General features: G+C 49.1%; 1 protein-coding gene across 1 annotated transcript; it reads left to right on the top strand.

The window, feature by feature from the left end:
• Window positions 1-16,641: 16,641 nt before the first annotated feature.
• GAST (gastrin) lies at window positions 16,642-19,385 on the top strand. Its single transcript, XM_008519246.2, has 3 exons — window positions 16,642-16,770; window positions 18,862-19,086; window positions 19,195-19,385. Exons 2-3 carry the CDS (start codon window positions 18,867-18,869, stop codon window positions 19,296-19,298), a joined length of 324 nt encoding a protein of 107 aa, XP_008517468.1. The 5' UTR covers window positions 16,642-16,770; window positions 18,862-18,866; the 3' UTR covers window positions 19,299-19,385.
• Window positions 19,386-23,720: the final 4,335 nt, after the last annotated feature.

Raw genomic sequence — 23,720 nt, 5'->3', positions numbered from 1 at the left:
GTGGTTACTGGGCTGTCACTGCTCTCAGTGGTTGTCGAGGAACTTGTGAGGTGACAGAGCAGGTTGATTGGAAATCCCTGAGTTCCCTCAGTAAAGGGGCCATGGCTTAAAGCTGTAACAAAAGGGCAAACGTGGTGTGGGATTTGATCTAATCCACAAAGCCCTGGAAGAGATGCACGAGCGTGTACTTCTAGGGAATAGGTTTGCAGTATTAAAAAGTTCAGTGACTAAAGTGTTGGAGATGAAATTGAACGTTGGGAGGCCACCCCTTCACAAAGGATGATGAGTAGTAAGTATATAGAGGTCTATTCTTGGGGCCGTTGATTCTGTTACATAATAGAATTCTGCCAGCATGTGGATCACGAGAACTGGTACTAATTTCAGGTACAGAAATAAAGGCTTCAAACCGCTGAGAATGGTCATGAGGAATCAGCCCTTTTCGTGTTTGTTGCCAGCCCCTGTCTTGTAGATAAAGGCCAACCTGGAACCGGCTGAGGTGTGGGGGAGGGTGGGTGAAAGGCTGAGCCACCGGCATGTGCTCTGGAAATAGAAGATGATTCTAACCCCAGAGGTGGAAGCTTTATTAAGATAAGGTCCTACAAAACTGATCTAGTAAAAGGAAGAATTTACCACTTGACTCCAGACTGATAGTCTTCAAACGTGTGGGTGATACTTTGAAATCAGTAAGATTTGACTGTAGACAAGAGTGCTTTTCTTGAGGCACTTGTGGAAGCAACCCTGGAGGCTGTCCCCACAGAAAACCACAAGCAGAGGGTGGGAGGAAACAATCACAGGCTGTAGGTTGATGTGCAGGTCCTGTGCTGTGCTGTAGCTCAGCTTAACATCTTTTGCTCCTTTTAAGGACCTCCAATTCTCTAGAAGGATTATTCCAAGTTAAAGTAGCAACATCAGTATTAAAATCAGCTGTCTGGAACCAAGCAAAACCAATTACCTGTGAACTAGGAGGTTTGTCGACACTGTAGTGCAGTTGATGTGACTTGGGTGTACCTCAGGGCTGAAATTAAGCATAGTTCTCTCCACTTGATGATTGAGAAAACAGATGTGGGAGTTTGCAAGGCTGGTAAGTGGTGGAACCTCATCTGGAACCCGGGACTCTCTGCTCTTCCGTCGGATGACGACATTCACAATCTTAGTAGCTCATTTGACAGATTGGTTGGTACGCGCAGTGCATCGTGGGGAATCAGCGCACAAAGGCGAGTCAAGCAGACACCCTGTGCTTGGGAAGCTGACGGCCTGAGAGGGCTGTCAAGACCAGCACAGAGCCTTGACGCGAGGCAGAAAGGGGCAATGCCACCACTGGTGTGGCCGAAGAGCCACAGGATCTCTGAGGATTGGGAAATCTTCCCCACCCTCATCTGTGCCAGGGAAGGCTTCATAAGGGAGGTGCCACTGAAGTGGGGCATTCCAGGTAACGTGGAACAGGAGTCAAGACCTAGAGGTGGAAGCACCCAGTGTGTATGAGGAATCTAAGCTAGGACCGTTTGGCTGGAACAAAGGGCCTGCATAGAGCAGAAAAATACAGTTCTGTCTCTCACTGTGTGCCAGGCGTGTGTCAAGGGCTTCAGGTGTACATCGACTCATTGATTTAGCAGTAGAGCCTCAGTCCCATGGTGACACTGAGACTCAGAGAGGTAACATAACTTAGCAAGTAGGTGGAGAGAAGGGAGTAGAGGAAAGTGAGGGCTGGAAGGTTGGTGTGAGATGAGAGCAGGCTAAGACCTTTAGATGTTTCTGTACAAAAGCATCTCTGACAAATGTCTCGCGGCGCTCTGCTCCCTCGTTCCTCTCCCCGACCTCCAGTCTCTTCTGTCTATGTCCTCGTTCCCCTCTCTGTCCAACATTCACCCCTTCCCTCTTCTCCCGTTACCTCCCGTGTCTCCCCTCAGTCTGCCTGCCCCACCCCAGGCCTCAGCAGCCCTCCTGCCCCGGTGCCCACCCTCTGCAATAGGGACAAGCAGGGACAAACCGAAAATTCCTTAAAATGGTGCTGTGAAGACAAAATGTGAACTGGTCAGCTAAAACTGAGCAGCAATCTACAAAAACTAAAGCCTATTCTAATTTTACCTAGAAATAGGTCAGAGAAACAGTATCTTCGGGAGCCACACATTCCACTCGGTAGCTCGACTTGACCCCCGTCCTTGTTTACAAGCCGGAGTGGTGCCCTCTTGTGGCGTCAGTGTCGAAACACAGGTCTCTCTTCACAAGAGCGAAATTAAGAGCTCCTTGACTAGTTTTTAACTTTTCAGGAGATAGACATTATTTCAAAATTAACACAAAATCTGAGGCTTTGGTAATTTCTTCTCTTGCGCTCTCTTAAATCTTCCTAATTCAAATATTCATAAAATGCACTGTTCTTGGGGAGCTTGTTAAAAATTCCAGTTCTAGGCCCCACCCAGGACAGTCTGGCTCTCCTGGGTGTTAGCTGAACAATGCCCAGGTCCCACCCACTTCCCAAGGGCCTTCAAAAATGTCTACGAACTGAAAAGAAACGTATCTTCTCCAAAATTTGACCAAAAATCTGCAAAATCAGAATGAATAACGGGGACGCTTACAACAGGGAACATTGGCAGTAGCTGCGGCACAATTCTTACATAACTATATGGAAACGTAATAAGCGTTTTAGAGAAAGAACAATATTGACTATTTTTTTTTAAAGATTTTATTATTTCCTTTTTTCTCCCCAACACCCCCGGTACATAGTTGTACACTCTTCGCTGTGGATTCTTCTAGTTGTGGCATGTGGGACGCCGCCTCAGCGTGGTTTGATGAGCAGTGCCATGTTCGCGCCCAGGATTCGAACCAACGAAACACTGGGCCGCCTGCAGCGGAGCGCGCAAACTTAACCACTTGGCCACGGGGCCAGCCCCAATATTGACTATTTTTAACAAAACTTAGATTTGTAAAATTTATCAACATCTTTTCAAAAATATTATGGAAAATACATAGTTGTTTGGCCCGTGGGTGCATTTTCTTCGTCTGGTACGAGATGTGACCGAGGCTCCAAGGGTCGAGTGCCCAGCCTACAAACTCCAGGGAATGGCCTGCCTTCAGGCAGAGATTCTGATCCGGAAGCTCTGATGTGGGGCCCAGGAACCGGCCTTTTTAACCAGCATCAGCCAATTCCTCTGGGAGAGCCACAAACCACACCTGTGGAAACACTACTGTGCCTAATGGGGAGCTATCCCGGAAACTTGAGCAGGAGAGAAGCATCATCGAGCTAAACTTCCGGGAAAGTAATCAGGAGTATTATATTTAAGATGGTTTGACAAGGGGGCAGCCGAGGGTCAGAACTTGGTTACCAGCATCTGAGAAACCAACTCCTGAGAGTGAAATATCGTGTGTAATGTACGTGCATGCATTTTCTTGGGAGACTGTCCATAGCAATAATCAGATTCTTAAAAGAGCCAACGACCCAAAACAGTTAAGAGTCACTGGTCCGTGGTTTCCTTCCGCGGCTTCCAGAGCCCCAGGGATTAACCAAGGTTTTCCAGGCACGTCATTGCAAGCAGTAACGGTGCATATTTCAATATCGATTTTTAAAATTAATAACTATTTAAAATATTTTTAAATATCTCCAAAACGGAGTGTGAGTCAGGCAGGAGCCATGCCTGACTCACTCGCTTCACAGCCACTGTCGCCAGCCGCCGTGCAGCTGCAGCAATCAGGGTCATTGCACAGTTTAAATTGTCTTTAATCTTAGTCCTTTATGGTTAATTTATATCCAGAAAGGACAATTGGTTAAAAACAGGAAGCACAGGGAACACAGAGGGTGAAAAATGTTAATATGGCAGTTAAAACATAAACACGACAGTCACTCTGTGTGTGTGTCAAGCCATTGATTCTCACTCCATTTCTGTGAGGCTGCGGGAAACAGGCGCAAGCCAGTGCTGAGACGTGGCTCGCCTGGTTCCGCGGTCCACCGTGGAGACAGAACTAAAGACTCTCTGCTCAGCATCACCAGGGAGCTTGTTGGACGGGCAGAGCTTCCAGCCCCACCCCAAACCTACTAAATCAATCTTCACTTTAACAATCTTCATTTAACACAATTGGAGAAGCACTGGGTTGGACCATAAAATTAGCAGACCTCATAGTGTGATCTGCGAGCTGGTTAAAAAAAGACAGTAACATTATGACTTTTAATGTTTTATAAGTACGTTTTCCATTTCAGTTTGAGATCTGCCCTGAAATGCACAAAAACAGGCTGTTGGAGTACGGAGGGCAACAGTTGTGAGCTGCATATGGACTGAGTAGGATTGCACCGGCTGAGAAGGGCAGAAACCTGGCTGTCCCGGAAATCAGCTGGGGAGCTCTTCAGTGGTACCAAGCCTGGGCTCAGTCCTCACATCCCCAGGCCAAAACCATTGGGGGTGGCCCTCGGGTGATGCTGACCTACCCATTCACCCCCGCGGAGCCCCACTAGACCTGCAGGTCCTGTTCATCCAATTAAGAGGTCTCCGAGGTGTCAAAAACCATGTTGAAGGAGAAAATATAGGGAGGGCTAGGTCTAATTTGGCTTTTCATTCACTGGGACCAAAGAGAGCCTACATCTCTCACGTGCTATTTGCAGTGGGCTTGTGTGTGAGTAGCCTGGAACTCTCTTGTATCACCCTCTGGGAGAAATAATACAAAAGTATAACAAATGTAAGGGGATCTTAAGGAACTTTAGTTTGCAGGGGGTTTTCGTTTGCTTTTTGGTGCAGAAGATTGGCCCTGAGCTAACATCTGTTCCGAGTCTTCCTTTATTTTGCATGTGGGCTGCTGCCACAGCGTGGCTTGATAAGTTGTGTGTAGCTCCATACCCGGGGTCCAAACCCACAAACCCCCTAAAACCCCAGGCTGCCGAAGCAGGGCACACAAACTTAACTACAGCACCCAGGAGGCCAGCCCTGAACTTTAGTTTTTTTAAAAATACATAATGAAATTTAAATCTGCATTTTAATATATATTCTTGTAACCAAACGTGATACAGTATCACTTTTTAATTTGTCGGAAGTCATGCTTTTTCTTCTAATTAAATATAAAAAGTATTGTGTTGCTTTTCTAATGGGGAAAGTCAATAATTATCTTTTTTTTTAAAGATTGGCGCCTGAGCTGTTGCCAATCTTCTTTTTCTTTTTCTTTCTCCCCAAAGCCCCCCAGTACATAGTTGTACATTCTAGTTGTAGGTCCTTCTGGCTCTGCTATGTGGGACACCGCCTCAGCATGGCCTGATGAGCAGTGCCATGTTGGCGCCCAGGATGGGAACCAGCAAAACCCTGGGCTGCTGAAGCAGAGCGCACAAACTTAACCACTTTGCCAGGGGCCGGCCCCCAGAAATTTGTCTTTAAATGGTATGATTATTACAGATTGTTTTTTTTTTTTTTTTGAGGAAGATTAGCCCTGAGCTAACTGCTGCCAATCCTCCTCATTTCGCTGAGGAAGACTGGCCCTGAGCTAACATCCGTGCCCATCTTCCTCTACTTTCTATGTGGGACGCCTACCACAGCGTGGCTTGCCAAGTGGTGCTACATCCACACCCGGGATCCGAACCGGCGAACCCCAGGGCACCAAGAAGTGGAACGTGCGAACTTAACCACTGCACCACTGGCCAGCCCCAGATTGTATTTTAAATTAAACCTCAGAGAAGAACCTATCATAATTTGCCAACTTCCAATAAATTACCTTTTACTTAAAATGCCTGGTGTATCCCTGGTATATGTTGCAAATGATCTAAAATTCCCAAGTTGGTCCTCTAGATTCTTAACAGAAGAGAGAAAAGGATTGTTGAGTCCAAAAAAGTTGAGGCTCACTGAGAGAGATCTCAGCTGCTTTGCTGCTGGACGCAGGACAGAAGACATTCATGTGGGCAACTCTATGAGAAGCTGGCCCAGGCTTATGATAGTTCCCAGTGGGCTCAGGCAACCCAGGGTTTCTCACCCTCAGCATTATTGATGTTTGGGGCCAGAGAGGTATTTGTTGGGGAGGAGGGGAGCTGTCCTGTGTATCATAGGATGTTTAGCAGCATCTCTGATCTCTACCCACTAGAGGCCAATAGCACCTCTTCCCTCACCCCCTGGACAACCAGAATTGTCTCCAGACATTGCCAAATGCACCTGGGGGACAAAAACCACACCCCCCTTTTGAGAATCACTGATTTAACCCACCTTTTCCCTCCCAGTCTACCAAATAGGATAACCCTGCTAATTTTAAACTTCTTATAGCATGAACCATGCATTCATTCAGTAAACATTTATTCCAAACCTAGAATGTGCCAGACACCCTTTAAGGCACTGGGATGTAGCACCGAACAGAGATCCCCGCCCATGTGGAGCAAATGTTCCAGTGGAAGAAGACAAACAAAATCAACCTAACATTAATAAATAAGATTCTTGTCCAGACAGTGACTGCTGCGATGGAGAAACAGAGAGCCTCTCCCATCACACACCGAACGTGACCCCTTGCAGCAGGTGAAATATTTCTACAGTGGTTGGTTTAACATCTGACTCCCCAGCTGGAGTATAAACGCCATGAGAGAAAAGGTGTGGTTTGAACCCCCACACCTGGCACCATGCCTGCCCCGATTAAGTACTCCATAAATGTGAATGAATGCGTGAATGAATGAATGAACACAGCAAAGAGTTGGCAATGGAGTCTGGACTTGGAAGAGGAGTTGTGGCTGGAGACAGCTTGAGGATCAAGAACACTGAAGGCGTAACCAAAGTCATGACAAAGGGAGGGACCACCAAGGGAGAGGGAAGGAGAGTCTGGACATCGTAGTAGCGCCTACATTTAGAGAGTGGAAGGAATGGAAGGATGAAGCAGGTAGAGAAGTACCTAGTAGGGGACCTTATCAGAGAAGCCCAGAGGGCTGGCCAACATTGCCAACTGCTGCAGGAAACTATGGTGGGAAACTAAGAGAGATCCAGCGCCATTGGGTTGATGACCTTAAGGAGGGTCAGAAGCCCCACCCGGAGCAGTGAGCTGGGGATGAAGAGATGGAGGCTTGGGTGCACCCTGCTCTTCCTTAAAAAGCATTTTATTTGACTAGGAAAATAATATACATTCACTGAAAAGAAATGGGAAAATAGCAAAATGTAGGAAAAAAGAAAATAGAAATCACCATAATCCACTATGTGAGAATTTCCCTGTGTCCTTAATTGTTCTTTGTAAACACCGTTTTTAATGGCTGAATGATAGTCCGTCATTAAATCCTCTGGCCTTTAATCTTTATTAGAGGTAATTCTTTGACGACTCCTTCAATTTCTTCCTTAATTTTGAACTATTTGAGTTTTCTTCTTGATCTTGTAAATGTGTATTTTTCCCTTTTGTTGAGAAAATTGTCCCTTTTATTGAGATGATCATGTTTATTAGCATAAAATAATGCATAGTATTTCTTATAATTTTAAAAATCTCTCTTTGTTAATTAAATCCTCTTTCTCACGTCTAACCACATGGGATTTCTGTTTTTTGAACAATTGGTCTTGCTAGATGTTTCTCTGTTTTATTGATTTTTCAAAAAAAATCCATTCTCAGTCTTAACAACCCTATCATTTTTTTTGTTTTTCTCAATCATTGCTTTCCACTTTTTATCATTTTTCTTTCCGCCCTCATTCCTTGGTTGACTTTGCAGTTCTTTTTCTAACTTCTTGAGTTTGAAGATTCACACATTTATATTAATTCCTTAATGCTTTAACGCTCTAAATTGGATTTGGCCCCATCTCTTAGAATTCTCATGGCTATAATTTTCGAAGTACCCTATGGTTTTCATTTCCTTTTTAAGGGCTGTTTGAGAGAGTAGCTTTAAGTTTTGGATAATCGATGAGGAGAGAGAAGTTCTTATTTCTTAAGGTAATCTGTGTGCTGCCAGCTCTTTGAGCAGTTACTCACAAACCTCTTTTTCACTGGAGCTTTCATATGTGAATTTAAATTGGGCCATTTGAAATCACGTTTTAGGGCCCGGCCCCGTGGCCAAGTGGGTCAGTTCGTGCACTCCACCTCAGTGGCCCAGGGTTTTGCTAGTTCAGATCCTGGGTGCGGACGTGGCACTGCTTGTCAGGCCATGCTGAGGTGGCGTCCCACATGCCACAACTAGAAGGACCCACAACTAAAATATACAACTATGCACTGGGGGGATTTGGGGAGAAAACACAGAAAAGAATATTTAAAAAGAAAAGAAATCACGTTTTATAAAGGCCTGCTACTCCAAGTGTGATTGCAGACCAACGGCACTGGGCTAACATGGGAACTTGTTAGAAATACAGTCCCAGGGCCCATCTGAGCCGAACCCAATCAGAATCTGCCTCTTCACAAGACCTCCAGGGGACTCTGGTGTGCCTGGAAAGTTGCGAAGCTGTTATAAAACACACTAATAAAGCCTCACTCTACACATTACATTTGAAATAACACAAATTACAAATTGTCAGGAATCATCATATTTCAGTCTACTGATTTTCGACAAGGGTACCCAGACAATTCAATGGGGAGAAATAGTCTTTTCAACAAATGATGCTGGGACAAGGGGATATCCACATGCGAAAAAGTGAAGATGGACCCATACTTTCCACTGGATACAAAAATTAACTCAAAGCGGATCGTAGACCTAAATAAAAAAGCTAAAAATACAGAACTCTTTTTGTGTGCGTGAGGAAGATTAGCCCTGAGCTAACTTCTGTGCCAGTCTTCCTCTGTTTTGTATGTGGGATGCCACCACAGCATAGCTGATGAGCAGGGTAGGTCTGCACCCGGGATCCAAACCCGTGAACTCTAGCTGCCTAAGTGCAGTACAATGAACTTTAATCACTCAGCCACGGGGCCAGCCCCTAAAAATATAGAACTCTTTTTTTTTTTTTTTTTTTTTGAGGAAGATTAGCCCTGAGCTAATGTCTACAGCCAATCCTCCTCTTCTTGCTGCTTGGTCCTGAGCTAACATCCGTGCCCATCTTCCTCCACTTCCTATGTAGGACGTCTGCCACAGCATGTCTTGCCAAGCAGTGCCATGTCCGCACCCGGGACTCGAACCAGTGAACCCCGGGCCACCGAGAAGCAGAACGTGCGAACTTAACTGCTGTGCCACCGGGCCGGCCCCTAAAACTACAGAACTCTTAAAAGAAAATAAAAGAATTAATCTTTATGACTTTCAATTAGGCAAAGTCTTCTTAGTTAGATAAGACACCAAAATTGCAAGTGACAAAAGAAAAATGGATGAATCAGACTTTATCAAATTTTAAAACTTTCATTTCAAAGGATGCTATCAAGAAAGTGATACTCAATAATAAAACTCAATAATAAAAAGGGAACACAATTGAAAAATGGGCAGGGGGTCTAAAGAGACATTTTTCCAAAGAAGACCTGCAAATGGCCAATAACCATATGAAAAGATGCTCAACATCATTAGCCATCAGGGAAACGCAAATCAAAACCACAGTGAGGGGCCGGCCCTGTGGCCAAGTGGTTAAGTTTGCTCGCTCTGCTTCGGCGGCCCAGGGTTTCACTGGTTCAGATCCTGGGCGCAGACATGGCACCACCCGTCAGGCCATGCTGAGGCGACGTCCCACATGCCACAACTAGAAGGACCCACAACTAAAAATATACAACTATGTATCAGTGGGCTTTCAGGAGAAAAAGGGAAAATAAAATCTTAAAAAAAAAAACCCACAGTGAGATGCCGCTTCACACCCGCTAGGATGGCTGTAGTCAAAAAGACAGACGATAATGTTTGGTGGAGGATGTGGAGAAGTGGGGACCCTCATCCATTGCTGGTGGAAATGCAAAATGGCGCAGCCGCGGAGGAAAACAGCCCTGCAGTTCCTCAAAAAGTTAAACACAGGGTTTAACATAGAGACGGGAACATATGAAGAGAGTTAAACATAGAGAAGTGAAGACATATGTTCAGGCAATGACTTGTACATAAATGTTCATAGCAGCATCGTTCATAACAACCAGAGTGGAAACAACCCAAATGTCCATCAACTGATAAATGAATAAATAAAACGTAGTATATATGGGGCTGGCCCGGTGGTGCAGTGGTTAAGTGCACACGTTCCACTTGAGCAGCCCAGGGTTCACTGGTTCGGCTCCCGGGTGCGGACGTGGCACCACTTGTCAAGCCATGCTGTGGTAGGCGTCCCACATATAAAGTAGAGAAATATGGGCATGGATGTTAGCTCAGGGCTAATCTTCCTCAAAAAAAAAAAAAATGTAGCATATCTATACAATGGCATATTTATTCAGCAAAAAATGGAGCAAAGTACTGTTACGTGCTTCAACATGAATGAATCTTGAAAACGTTACACCAGGTGAAAGAAATCAGACACAGAACGCTACATATTGTATGATCCTGTTTATATGACATGTCCAGAATAGGCAAATCCATAGAGACAGAGAGTAGACTAGTGGTTGCCAGGAGCTGAGAGGAACGAGGAGTGACTGCAGACGGGTATGAGGTTTCCTTTTGGGATGACAAAAATGTTCTGGAATTAGATAATGGTAATGGTTGTGCAACTTTGTGAAGATACCAAAAGCCACTGGATTGTATACTTTAAAAGAGTGAATGGTGTGATACGTGAACTATATCTCAATAAACCGGTTAGATGTATATGTATACTTTTTTAATTACATCATTTCAAAGCTGGCTGGGTGGGCAAATTATGGGCAGGGTTTTTGCCCTTGCCGCATGGCAGCCCCACTTTGGCCGGTGAATGAAAATGTCCTCTACCCTCTGCCAGGGAGAGTTTGGAATTAGGTGGGTTTATAAATGCAGAACTCCAGGAAAGCCTAAAGAAATGTGCTGCCCCTTCTCCCTTCCCTGAAATAGCTTTTTACAACAGTCAAGTGAGGTCAGCCACCAGAACCCCCCATTTCTCCCTGCCCCCACTGCCTGTCACTCCCACCAACCCCAGTCACTGGCTTGATAGACAGAGTGAAGGGAAGGAAGATCTCTGTAGAGGAAGCAGAAATGCAGCAAGGAAAGACTGTTTTAATGTTCATAGAGTCCAACTGCCTAGGTTCCAGTCTCAGCTATGTGTCCAGTGAGCTGTGTCCTGGGCAAATCGCTGGGTTGAGTGTGGTATTTGATTTTACCTGACTTACAAGCCGATAAGTTATCCTAATACTGTTTCACCAATGCTGGCAGAAGACACAAGACTCCCGGGTCAGAGACAAAGAACTTTACTACTCACAACCCAACTAGCAGCATGATTTACATCAGTTCCCCTTGCCCCTGAGTTCCTTGGTGGTGACACAATATGGACCCACATAGATTCTATGTGGGCAGTAGTTGCTTGCAGCTGAGGAACACTGAGCTTGGGGAATCTACTGCTCTTATAGCCAGTAGTAGCAAGCCTGCACTTTGTCCCATAGGGAGATATTACCTCATCCTTCAAGATTACTCTCTTCAAACCCAACCCTGAGAAATGGCCAGGAGAAAGAGTGGTCATGACCTTGCATTCCTGGCAAACTCAGCAAGAACATTCAGGGATGCTCAAGGCCTGTGGTGGATTGCTTCATTGTTTCTCCCCAAAATCACCAACCTCTCTGTGCCTTAGTTTCCTTGGCTAAAGACTAGGGCCCATAGTGTTACCCTCCTCATGGGGTTGTGGTGAGGATTGGCAGACGTAATGCATGTAAAGTGCTTAGCATGGGGACCTGCCCATGGAAGGGCCCCCTAAATTTTAATCAGTGTTATTCTGGTAAGGGGAGGTGAAAATGTTTTGTAAACATCAGGCTTGCAGGTAGGAGAGCTTCAAGGTCCAGGGGGAAGGAGAAGTGTTCCCTGCCTACCTCCCCTCCCAACCATCCAGGGCACCTTAAGCTCATATCATACTCTCTCCCCTCCAAGAGAAAAGGAATGAACACCCTGGTGACCAACATTGTGTCCCCAGAGTCAGCACAGTGCCTGACACAACGTGGGCACTTAGGAAATTTTTTGTTGAATAAATAGATGAATGAACGAATGAAAAAGTGAAGGCACATGGTCTCTAAGGAGGCAAGAGGGCTCTGCGATGAAGGGCCCTGGTGGAGAGGCTGACCTTGAACAGGGCTCCGCACCCTCCAGTGTTGGGGGAAAGGAGAAAAGGACGGAAGGTGGACTCAGACAACCGTGGTCATGGCGAGCAAAAGGGGCTGACGTCAGGTGACGCTAGGAGGGAGGGGAGAGATGAGTCACAAGGTTGCCAGGCAACAACGCAGCTGCAGAACATTAATCTGTAATTGAATCAACTGGTCACTTTCAGGAACTTTCCCGTTTGCAAGGAGAGGGAGACAGGAGCTGAGGATGGGGTGATGGTGTCCTCTCCAGGAACGGGGGACCAGCCTGGCCGGTTCTGAAGCAGGACAGGGGCAGCAGTCTAGGTGCTGCACACGTACCTGAAATGACAAACTGTGAAGCCAGGTTGGGGAGGGAGGACCATGAGACCAGGAAGGGTGGGTAGGTTGTGGGGACTCGGGCAGGGGGAGGAACTAGAGGCTACCATGAACGTAGATTCAGCGGGAGCTGGGCTTCTGCAGAGAGGGTGGGCGAGGAAAGACAGCAGTACAGGGAGTCCAAGAAATCTGACCAGGTTCACAGCTCAGCTCCCTCCCGGTCTACCTGCGGGCCTGGAGCAAGCAACTTAGGCGGGCTGGCCCTCCCCTCCTCACCTCTGAGCTGCGCCTGCGTACAGACTGCTCTCACATAGCTACTTTCAAGATTATTTTCCCACTTAAAACCACTATCAGATATTGCTACACAAAAGAGTTTCTAATGTTTTATTATAAAAATGTTCAAACACACAGAAAAGTTGAATTTTAACATGAACACTCATATGCCCATCACTAGATTCTGTAATTTACATTTTATTGTTCTCAACCTCATATCTATCCATCCGTCTGTCTTATTTTTCATGCATTTCAAAATAAATTCACAGTACACTTTGCCCTAAACAATTCCTTAACTAGAGTTCAACATTTGTTACAGTTCTTTTCTTTTTAGTAAAATTTACATACAATGGAATTCGTAAGGCTAAGCGTGCACTCTGTGGGTTTTGACAAAAGTGTGCATGTAATGGGTTTTGACGGTCTGCAAACAGGGTTTTGGGCTTGATTTTGAGTATTAAGCGAGATAATATGCCCTGGGAGGGCTCATTCAACAGTGCACGGGGTTATTGTTAAGATATGGGAGGGGACTCCGTCCCAAGGAGGGAGGCCAGGATGTGACCAGGGCTGTGGGAAGCAGAAGGTAGGTGGACATGAGGAGCGAGTGTGAGGCCTGCATGAAGGAGGGGGCATTACCCTGTAGGGGAGGCCTCCAGGGACTATTGCAGGGATGAGTAGAGAGGAAAATAACCCAGGAAAGGGGCAGAATATTCTGGAAGTCAGTGGGATGCAGTAGCACGATGAAGTGCGGGTAAGACTGTGGTAAGGAAAATACCGAAAATAATAGCAGACTTTCACTTAGAATTTACCATGTTTCAGAGACCAGGTGAATGCTGCAGGCGCCTCATTTAACCCTCGCCAGGACCCTCCGGTAAGTACCAGTATCATCCTCAAGTCTGTGATTTGCCTTAGGTGGCACATACAGTTAGGAAGTGCCAAAGCTCGGGTTTGAGCCCAGGATTGCAAAGCCTCCTGCCTTGTCCTGCACACAGACTCCAGTGACACCTGGGTCTTGCTCCCCAGCTTCTGATTCCAGGGGACCTGGGTGTGACTTGGGCACAGGGGCTGGTTAGAGCTCCCCTGGTGACCCTAACTGCTCCAAAGGTACAGGTGGGCTTCAGATGAGAAGGTGAGAGGGGAGGGCCTGGGAGAGAAGGCAGAGGCTGGAGTGGGAGGGGTGCCCTCTGCTCTCTCCTAGACAGCCGGGCTGTCACCTGGCCCCTGAGGTTGGGGGGTGGCCTCGCCAGCTCAGCCTGGGAGCAGCTGTCCTCTGGGTCCTGCTAGCTTATCACTTGGGCAGCAGGTGAAGGCAGAAGTCACAAGCCCGCTCCCCCCTCCCCAGCCCCCTGCCCTGGGGGGGACGACCACTGGATACCCGTATTGACTGGAACACCTCCCAGGTGTCACTGTTTGTCCCCGCACCTTCACTCCCTCCAAGGCCCAGTTGCCTGGGGCAGGGTGACTGAGTCCTTATCAGCTTCTCCCTTTTCCGCTATCAATAACCAATTAGGAAGCCAGCGTTTGCAGCTCTTCAGTGGCGATGTTTCCCAAGGCCGGCCTGGCAGGCAGGAGTGTGGTCAGGCGTGCGGAGTCGCCCCTGGGGAGTCTCCTCCCAGGGAACATTGTCCCCTTCACATCGTATTTTTTGTGTCCTCCACAGAGTCTGAACTCCATCAACGCAATGAGAGGGCTGATCACATTCACCTCCTATCCCCAGGGCCTCGTCCAGACCCTGGCTTCAGCAGGTGCTCAATAACTGGGGTGAAAGTGGACTAGACGCACGGCTGAATATCTCAACGAACACCTCTCTAAAAATTGCGTTTGAAAAATCCCATGCGGACTCATGCAGGGCCATTCTTACTGACAGAAACCTTCAAAAGGCTGGAAACCCTTGTATTCGTTTTCCGCTGTCGTCGTAATAAATTACCACAAATTTACAAGCTTAAAACCACACAAATTCATTCTCTCACAGTTCTGTAGGTCAGAAGTCCAGGTACAGCACGGCTCCCTGGCCGAAATTACCAGGCTGCCTTCCTTTCTGAAGATCCTGGGGCTGAATCACCTCCAAGTTCATCCACGTTGTTGGCCGAATTCAGTTCTTTGCAGTGGCGGGGCCTCAGCCCAGGGCCCCTCTCAGCTCCTTAAGGCCACATGCATTCCTTGGTCTGTCGCTCTCCCCGTCCCATCTTCAAACCAGCGAGGGCAGGTCGAGGCCTCCTCGTTCTTCAAATGTGTGGTTCATCCTTCAGCCACGTCTCTTCTACCTCTGGCTGAAGAATGTTCTCTGCTTTTAAGGGCTCATCTGATTAAATTGGGCCCACTCAGATAATCCAGGATAAGCTCCCCATTTTAAAGTCTATAACCTTAATTATATCTGCAAAGTCCCTTTTGCCATGTAATGTCACATATTCACAGGTTTCGGAGACTAGGGCACAGACATCTTTGGGGGACTGCTATTCAGCCTACCACACCCCTCCTGGGATCCAGAAGCAGGAGGACAGAGACAAGTTTCAAGCCCAGCTCTCCTTCTTGGTCACGTGAATTCAGACAGGAATTGTGTCGCCTGTGTGAGCCTCAGTTTCCTCCTCTGTAAGATGGGGACACTCTAGCACTTACATCCCAGGCTCATGGAGAAGAGTAGTTGCATTCACATGTACAAAGCGTTTTTGGGTGCCTGGCACCCAGAATTGTCATCGTCGTGGAGATAGTCAGGTCCACGGGGAAGCAGAGCGGCTGGGCCCCAGGGGCTGGGATCTGGTCTTCAACTTGATAGACCCAGAAACTGGACTTTCTGGTCACCCAGCTAGTCAGAGTGTTGGAGCCAGGATCCCACCCCGGCCTCACCAGTTCCAAAGCCCGCTGCACACCATTTGGTGCTGGCCTCTGAGAGGTCCAGCCTCCATAGGCTCCTCTTCCAACGGCAGCTCAGGGCAGGTGTCCCTCTGGGTCACGGCCAGCAGGGGGGAAAACCTTGGGTTCACAGACGATGGTTTTTAGGGAATTACCCTCCTTAATCCTTGGAGGAGGAGAAGCTCCCCATGTGTGCGAAGCGTGTGCACAGACCTTGTCACATTTCCCCTTCACTGCAGCCCTACGAGGTAGGAATGAATGATTCCCATTTCACAGAGGAGGCTAACTGAGGCCCAGAGAGGCCAAGGGGAGAAGGTGCAAACACAGTATGTACCCGCGAAGTTCTGGGCCCAGGCACAGCGCTCTGTGGACACCACATTCACAGGACTCCTCCCCAAGTTGTTTTCCTCATTTCCCGGAGGAGAAAAGAGCTCAGAGATGGCGAGAGATCTGCCCAAATCTCAACAGCTCCAAAGGGCAGCGCCGGAAACCTTCCCTTTTCCACCGGACAAGGTTCCCCATGAGGAGAACACGCAGTCCCTGTGGTTGTGTTCTCCTTGGGGCAAGGGCTGTCTCTCTCAGCTCTGAACACAGCCCTCCCGCGAGCCCGCCAGCGCCTACAGACAGCGGCGCCCCACCATCGCCTGTTGAATGGGAGTCCGCGCTTCTCTGATGCAGTCGGCCCCCTCGTGCAATCAGCCTGCGGAAGAACAGCTAAGGGGCCAGAAATCAAGTCTTGGGCTCCGGAACAACCAGCGCTCTGCTGAAAGCTTATAATTTCCCGTTACCACGGCAACACGAAAGGCTCTGTCCCCCCAGGATGTGAGCAGAGCTGCTCCCCACCCCGCCCTTCCCCCAAGCCCCCTCCTAGTCCCTTCCATCTCTGAGATCCTGTGATTCAATTAATTATCACCACTGCCTGCGCTGTTTTTACCATTTTCATTTATCCCATCTGCCGAGTCACCGAGTCCTGCTCTGGATTAGAGTGGTTATTCACCAGAACATTCTGCCGCTGGTTGCCATGGACACCTCCCAGGCTGCTTCCCTCATCACCTCTTCATTCTCAGCAACACTGGCTGCGAGGGTGGGTACCACTGCCCCTTCTCCAGGACCCAAGGGGCATCAAAACTCCTCCAGACAGGGAGGGGCTCCGATGACGCAGAAACAAGAGCAGAATCTCTTGTCCCAGCTGAAAAATCAAGAACAGCCTGGAGCTGGTTACATCCATCCAAACGTGGTCGAGGCAGGAATTTACCAAATAAGTCAACAAGCACACCATTTGGTTTTCCGGTACATCTTGGACAATTCTTTTAGTCTCTTTGCTAACCATTTTACAATGTATTTTTGTGTTGAAAAGTGGTGAACACATTATGCAGATTACTATCTCCCCTTGAGAACAAAATAAGGGAGGCTAGAAGTGCAGGAGCCTCAAGGAATTGGCTCTGGGCAGGAGGTTTGCAAGAGATGGAGGCTGAGGGGCAGACCTGGAGAGATGAGAGGTCTGCAAGCTAGAGCCAGCCCAGCACAGAGGGCATAAGGAGCGAGGGCGGCCAGGGTTTTCCAGGTGAGGGGATGTGAAGGGGGTTTAGAGGCAACCAGGACGCAGCCACTAGGCAGAGAGAGCGGGGCCATCAGCCCACGGCTCATTGCTCCTGATAACTGCCACACGTCCTGTTTGCAGAGCCCGGCAGAGGGGACAGGGGGTCAATACATCACTCCACATTCACACACTCCCTGCTCTTCAAACATCAATGTGTCATGAAACACGCTTCTCTCAATCTAAGGTCATTTGGTCCATCTGCCTCACTTGCCCCTCAATGGGACGTGGTCCAAGGGATGAGCACCAGGCCTCTGACCCCAAGGACGTGGCGGGGGGCACTGTTCCTGACCCCAGGAGCCTGTTTCCTACCTGCCCTCATACTCAGCGGAAGAAATGCCCCACCTTGCTCCTGTCCCTCACTGCGGAGGTCAGCTCCCCTCCCTTCCCCCACATCCGGATGACTGGTTGACTCCAAGTGACAGGGCGGGGCAGGGGCGATGGACCTGTACCCACCCCATTCCTCTCGCTGTGGGCAGCCTGGCCTCATGGGGGAGGAGGGTTCTGGAGGGACCTTGAGAGCTTTATAAGGCAGGGCTGGAGCCCCAAGCAAAGCAGAGAACAGAGAGGCACCAGGCCAGCCGCAGCTTCTCCCACGTCCCAGCTCTGCAGGTGAGGCACCCACGAAGGGGGCAGAGGCTAGGAAGAGGGTTGACAGGACCCCTACCCCGGTCAAGGTACCAGGCTCAGACCTCGGTGTCTCCAGGCCTGAGGCCCTCTCTTCAGCCCAGGGTCGGACTACGCCTCAGCTCTGGGACCCACCCTGGCATTCCCAACCGTTGCCTTCCAGCTGACCTGCTCCTTCACCCAGGGCCCTGCCCTGCCCCTCTTACTCTAGGCTCACCTTAGCCCTGCAAGGTGAGAGGATGAAGGCTATTCTCCCATCTCGCAGGTGAGAAAACCGAGGCCCAGAGGGAGCTGTGACTTACCCAAAGTCATACAAATTATTGAGCAGGGCTGGGACTGGACCCCAGGGCTCCTGGATCCCATCTCAAGCACTTTCTTAGATGAGCACTGTCTAAAAGAACGTGCCACGATGATGGTGATGTTCTCTATCTGCACCGTCCACCACGGTATCCATCAGCCACGTGGGCACTGGAAATGCGGCAAGGCCAGGGAAGAACTTTCACTTTAATTCTTTTAGACGTAAGGAGCCACACGTGGCTGGTGGCCACCATAGCGGACAGCATGGTCTATAGCACTGATTGCTCAGCTTTGTTTCTTTAGCAGCAAAACTCTTTCTCTCCCAAAAGAAATCTAACCGAGAACCCCACCACGAAAAACAGATCAAGGCAGCGTTTTATTCATACCAGTGTGTTCTGAGAAGGTAAAAATTCTTGTAATTTACTTCTGATAGAGCCAATCAGAACAACGAGGCTAGAAGAAGACAAAGGCGATGAATCCAGAGAACCGAAGTTTAGATTTGAATTTTCGGTTTGTGGGGTTTTACTATTGAAAAGTTCTTTAAATTACAAGACGTAAACATCTACAGAGCCGCTCACACGGCCTCAAATTCTGCAGGACAGTTTGGAAAACGTTGCTCTAGGTTTTAAAATCCTCCGAGAGAAGCAGTTGCTGTAATTGGGGGAAGTAAGGAGGAAAGGCCCAGGCGGGCGCCCGGGAGCCGGCAGGAGCTGGAGGAGCTCCCTGGAGGGACAATCCGCAACCCAGCGCAGGACAGCAGACCCGTCAGCAAGGAGGGCCTGGAGGCCGTCCGTCCAGGGCCCCGCTTCCGGGTGCCTGGACAGCCCCACCTTTAAGGTCAGCCCCTCTCTCCTTTGCAGACAAGATGCGGCGACTGTGTGTGTATGTGCTGATCTTTGCGCTGGCTCTGGCCGCCTTCTCCGAAGCTTCTTGGAAGCCCTGCTCCCAGCTGCAGGACGCACCCTCAGGTCCAGGGGCCAATAAGGGCCTGGACCCGCATTGGCCAGACCAGCTGGACAGGCTGGGCCCAGCCTCTCATCACCGAAGGCAGCTGGGGCTCCAGGGTTCCCCACACTTGGTAGCAGGTAAGAGCAGCTGACAGCCACCCCGGCCAGGTTTGGCCTTGGCCTCAGTCTCCAGAGGCCAGGCATCCTTCCTCCATCCTCACCTCCTTCCCCTCCTCTGACCGTCAGACCTGTCCAAGAAGCAAGGGCCATGGCTGGAAAAAGAAGAAGCAGCCTACGGATGGATGGACTTTGGCCGCCGCAGCGCTGAGGAAGGGGATCAAAGTCCTTAGAAAAAGCTTGGGAGCCCAGCCGGCTCCCACCCAGCCCAGCCCTGCCCTGTGAAAAACCAACCAAAATAAACTAGCTTCGGATGGATGACTCTGTGTCAAGTGTCGTGGGGCGTGGGAGGGGAGTTGGTTGGAGGCAAGACTGAAGCAGGGAGGAGAGTTGAGCACCCCTGGGGGCAGGGACCTGGCTAATTCTTCTCGGTGTCCCCAGAGCCTAGCACTGAACAAGAATCTACATGGGTGAGTGGGAGAAGAGGTGGTGGGCTTGAAACTGGAGAAAGCTTTCTAAAAGACAAAGCAAATCATGCCACTCCAGCTTTTAACCCTCCAAAGCTTCCCATTGCACTTAGAATAAAACCTAAACTCCTGAGCGAACCCTAACAGCCAACCTCACGGAGGGTGCCACCGCGGGTACATTTCTTCCTCCTCTCTCCCCCTCCCCCTTAAACAAATGCACCACGTTCTTTCCTGCTCAGAATCTTTGTCTTTGCTGTTCCCTGCACCTGGAATGCTTTTCCCTAGGCAGAAATGTGGCTGGCTTCCTTTTTCTCCTTGAGTTCTTGGTTGAAATGCTGCTTCCTGAGAGACCCGCCCTTTCTGCTCCTCACCCTCCACACACGGACCCCAATATCCTCTAATCACAGCCTAATATTTTCTATAGAGCACATTGCACACTCTGTAGTTGTTTGGTTTGCCAGTTTATTGTCTGCCTCCCTGGTGAGAAGGAAAACTCTGTAAGAGTGGCGATCACATGTCCCTCTTCCCTGCTATATCCTCAGGGCCAAGAACAGGAGGTACCCAATAAGTATTTGTCGAATGCACGAGCAAGTGGTGGCTGCAGGCCCTTGCTGTTTCGCCCATGGCCCCTCACCGTCTTTGTGCCTGTAGGCAGCCTCCCACCACAGGCACAGGCTACTCTCCACCTGAGGGCTTTCCGAGGGCAAGGCAGGCTGGGAATGCTGGAGAGTTAGCGCCTCCAAAAGCATCTCTCAGTCAATGACAGACAAGTGACAGGGAATAAATACCCCAGCTCCCTCACCCTTCGGGCAGGGTAACTCTGAGCTATATTCAACCCTGTCTCCCAGAGGTCCCAGCAGGACTGAGCCCATGGCCCATGGCAGAAACCTGCTCGATGACACCCTTTATTGGCTTCCTTCCCTTCCCTGTCTCATGCCCTCATGTTCCCACTGGTGTTTCTTGGGACCACCACCCGAAGAAACTACTAGCACTCAAATCTTTATCTCCGAGCCTGCCTCTGACTCCTTTCCCAGAGGACATAAGGAACACGTTAGTGAGGGGACATAGGCCTTGTTGAGAAGCTCGGCGGTGGTTGTCCTCTGTAGGCCAGAGTTGATGTAGGAGATGCTCCTATGGACCCAGGCTTCCCGGCACCAATGGAGATGATAGGGTTGCAGGACACAGGAGGCCAGGTGGCAGCACTTAACCATCAGAGGCAAGGTGGACATAATGAGGAGCAAGACCAAAACGGCAGCCAGGAGGCCTTGACCAACAGGATTTGCAGCAGCGGCTAACAGACTTTGGGGTTCCTAGACTTGAGATATATGGATGGCCAGTGAGGGTATTGTTTGACTTATGCCATCAGAACAGATCAAAAGCGGATGTGCCAAAGGCTGATGTCGGCTGCCAAAACGGAAAATCAGAATCCCTTGCCTGGTTTGCAAATTCGCATCAGTTCTCAGACTCGGCCATTTATCAGTGTAATTGTACACTGGGGAAAGAGGCAGACCCAGGTATTTCAAAAACTATTGTACACAGAGCCCAAGCTAACACATCAGGCCACTTGTATGGCCTACAAGTTAAGAATGGTTTTTATATTTTAAATGATTACAGGGCTTGCTAGGATTCTTCAGGTTTTGAGATGCTACCATACTTGGAAATACTGCCCTGAGTTTATCAAGTGAGTCAGGAGGCTGCCAGTGGGGCCCAGATCAAGAGAAAACTCTCTGGGCCAGCTCAGTGGCGCAGTGGTTAAGTGCGCACGTTCCACTTTGGCGGCCCGGGGTTTGCCAGTTAAGATCCCAGGTGCGGACTTGGCACCGCTCAGCAAGCCATGCTGTAGCAGGTGTCCCACATATAAAGCAGAAGAAGATGGACACGCATGTTAGCTCAGGGCCAGTCTTCCTCAAAAAAAAGAAAAAAAAGAGAGAGAGATAGAAAACTCTCTGACAGGTTCAGGCAGCCCTGCTGATTGGGCCATACAGCCTGGCAGCCCCCACAGTGCTAGAAGTATCCGTGGTGGACAAGGATACCATGTGAAGTCTCTGGTAAGTCCCAATAAGAGAATTCTAGTGCGGACGCTTAGGGCTGTCAAACTTTTCTTAAAGGGCCAGATAGACGATATTTTAGACTTTGCAGGCCAAGAGGAAAAATCAAGGATATTGTGTAGGTATTCAAATAACCATTTAAAGTGTAATCATTTAAAATATAAAAACCATTCTTAACTTGTAGGTCATAGAAAAACTGGCAATGGGCCATATTTGGCCCACAGGTCACAGTTTGCTGAGTCCTGTTCTCAAGCAAGGTCACGCCATCTGCAGAAGAGAATTATTTGCCATTTTAAAAGCCACTCCTGGCATGCTACTGGGCCCCAGCAGGGAGTGAGCGCTTGACCATTGGACAGCAAGTTACTACGTGACCCGAGTTGTCCATCAGGAGCTGCGTATTTTCAGACCCACCATGTCATAAGGTTGGGTGGGCCCAGCAGCAATTCAGTTTAGGATGGAAATGGCACATTTGAGATTGAGCCTGAGGAGGGCCAGAGAACATGAACAGGTTACTCAAACCAGCCCCTTGCTCAGCTCGTCCCTGTGGCCTCACTGGAGGTTCCCTATGGACAGCTCATGGAGGAGGAAAAACCAGGTCTGGTTCACAAGTGGGTAGGCTTGACATGTTGGTAAGAACTCAAAATGAGTGCTGCCGAACTACGGCCCACTCAGGGCTGGCCCTGAAAGACGGTGGTGAGAGGCAATCCTCCCAGTGAGCAGAGCTTCAAGCAGTAGACCTGGTCGTGAACTTGGCATGGAGGGAGAAGTGGTCAGGAGGAGGGATATACGCAGCCCTCAGGGCAGTGCAAATGGCTCACCTGATTGGTCAGGGGACTTGTAGGAGGAAGATTAGAAAATCAGAGACGAAGACTTCTGGGGAAGAGCAAGTAGATGGATCTACGGAGAGGGCACAAAGTGTGTGGATCTTTGAGTCTCATATCAATGCCCACCCAAGAGCGCCCACCTGAATAACCAGGCGGACAGGATTGCTTATCCAGTGGAGGTGAACAGACAGTCTTCAGCCACTCCACACTTGCCCTGTGGATCCATGAATACAGTGACGATGGTCGAAGAGACAGAGGTTACGCATGGACCCAACAGCCAATCTCAGCAACAGAGACCAACTGTGAGCCCTTAATATGGGACCATGCTCCCATATCAACAAGTCCAACAAGCTACTTACAGGTAAACTGATTGCATCAGACACCTTCCGCCCTAGAAGGTGACCCATCTTCTTGGGGATTGATACATGTTCTAAGTTTGCCTTCCTGCCCGCAGTGCCTCCGCCAGCACTACAGGACGACAGAGCGTCAAAGGACTTACAGTGTGTGAGTTGTCATCACGGATCCCATAAAATATGACCTCAGATAAGGGACCTACTTTACAGTGAAGGAGGTACAGCAATGAGCACACGACCATGGGATCTACTTGTCCTACCAAATACCGTGTCACCCAGAAACGGCAGGCCTGATAGGATGTTGGAATTAAATGCGCAGCCAAGGCATCAACTTGGGCATGCACCCTGGGGTTTGGAATGCAGTATATATTTTGAACCAGTGGTTATTATATGGTGCTGCGTCCCCGACAGACAGGACACGTGGGTCCAGGAACCCAGGGGTAGAGTGGGAGTGGGCCCTATCACCATCACTGCCAGGGGTCCACCTCAGGAGTTTGTGCTTCCTGTTCCCACAGTTCTAGACACCTCTGGGCTAGAAATCCTGGTTCCTGGGGGAGGATGCTTTCAGCAGGGAATATGGTAAAGAGTCCCCTAAACCTAAATTTACAGCTGCTGCCTGGCCATTTTGGTCTTCCTGACATTAGACCAGCAGGCAAAGAAAGGTCAATTACTATCAGAGGTTATTACTTTGATTAGCATGAGGAGCCAGGATCACTGCCTCCTAGTGGGGGCAGGAAGGAGTACATGGGGTCTGGAACTTGGGGGGTTCACTGGGGTGCCTCTTGGCGCTTCCTATCTGATGAAAGCAAACAGGCAGTTGCAGCAACAATGACCTGACAAGGACATGGTGATCAAGGACCTCTCAGCAATGAAGGCCTAGGTGATTTCACCAAGAAAACAACCTGGACCAGCTGAAGTGCTGGCCAAAGATGAGGGCACATAGGATGGGGCTAGAGGAAGGAA

Source organism: Equus przewalskii, chromosome 10 (assembly GCF_037783145.1).
Source record: "Equus przewalskii isolate Varuska chromosome 10, EquPr2, whole genome shotgun sequence".
Classification (NCBI taxonomy): domain Eukaryota; kingdom Metazoa; phylum Chordata; class Mammalia; order Perissodactyla; family Equidae; genus Equus; species Equus przewalskii.
The sequence above is the reverse complement of the archived record's forward strand: the minus strand, read 5'-3'. Positions and strand labels throughout refer to the sequence as shown.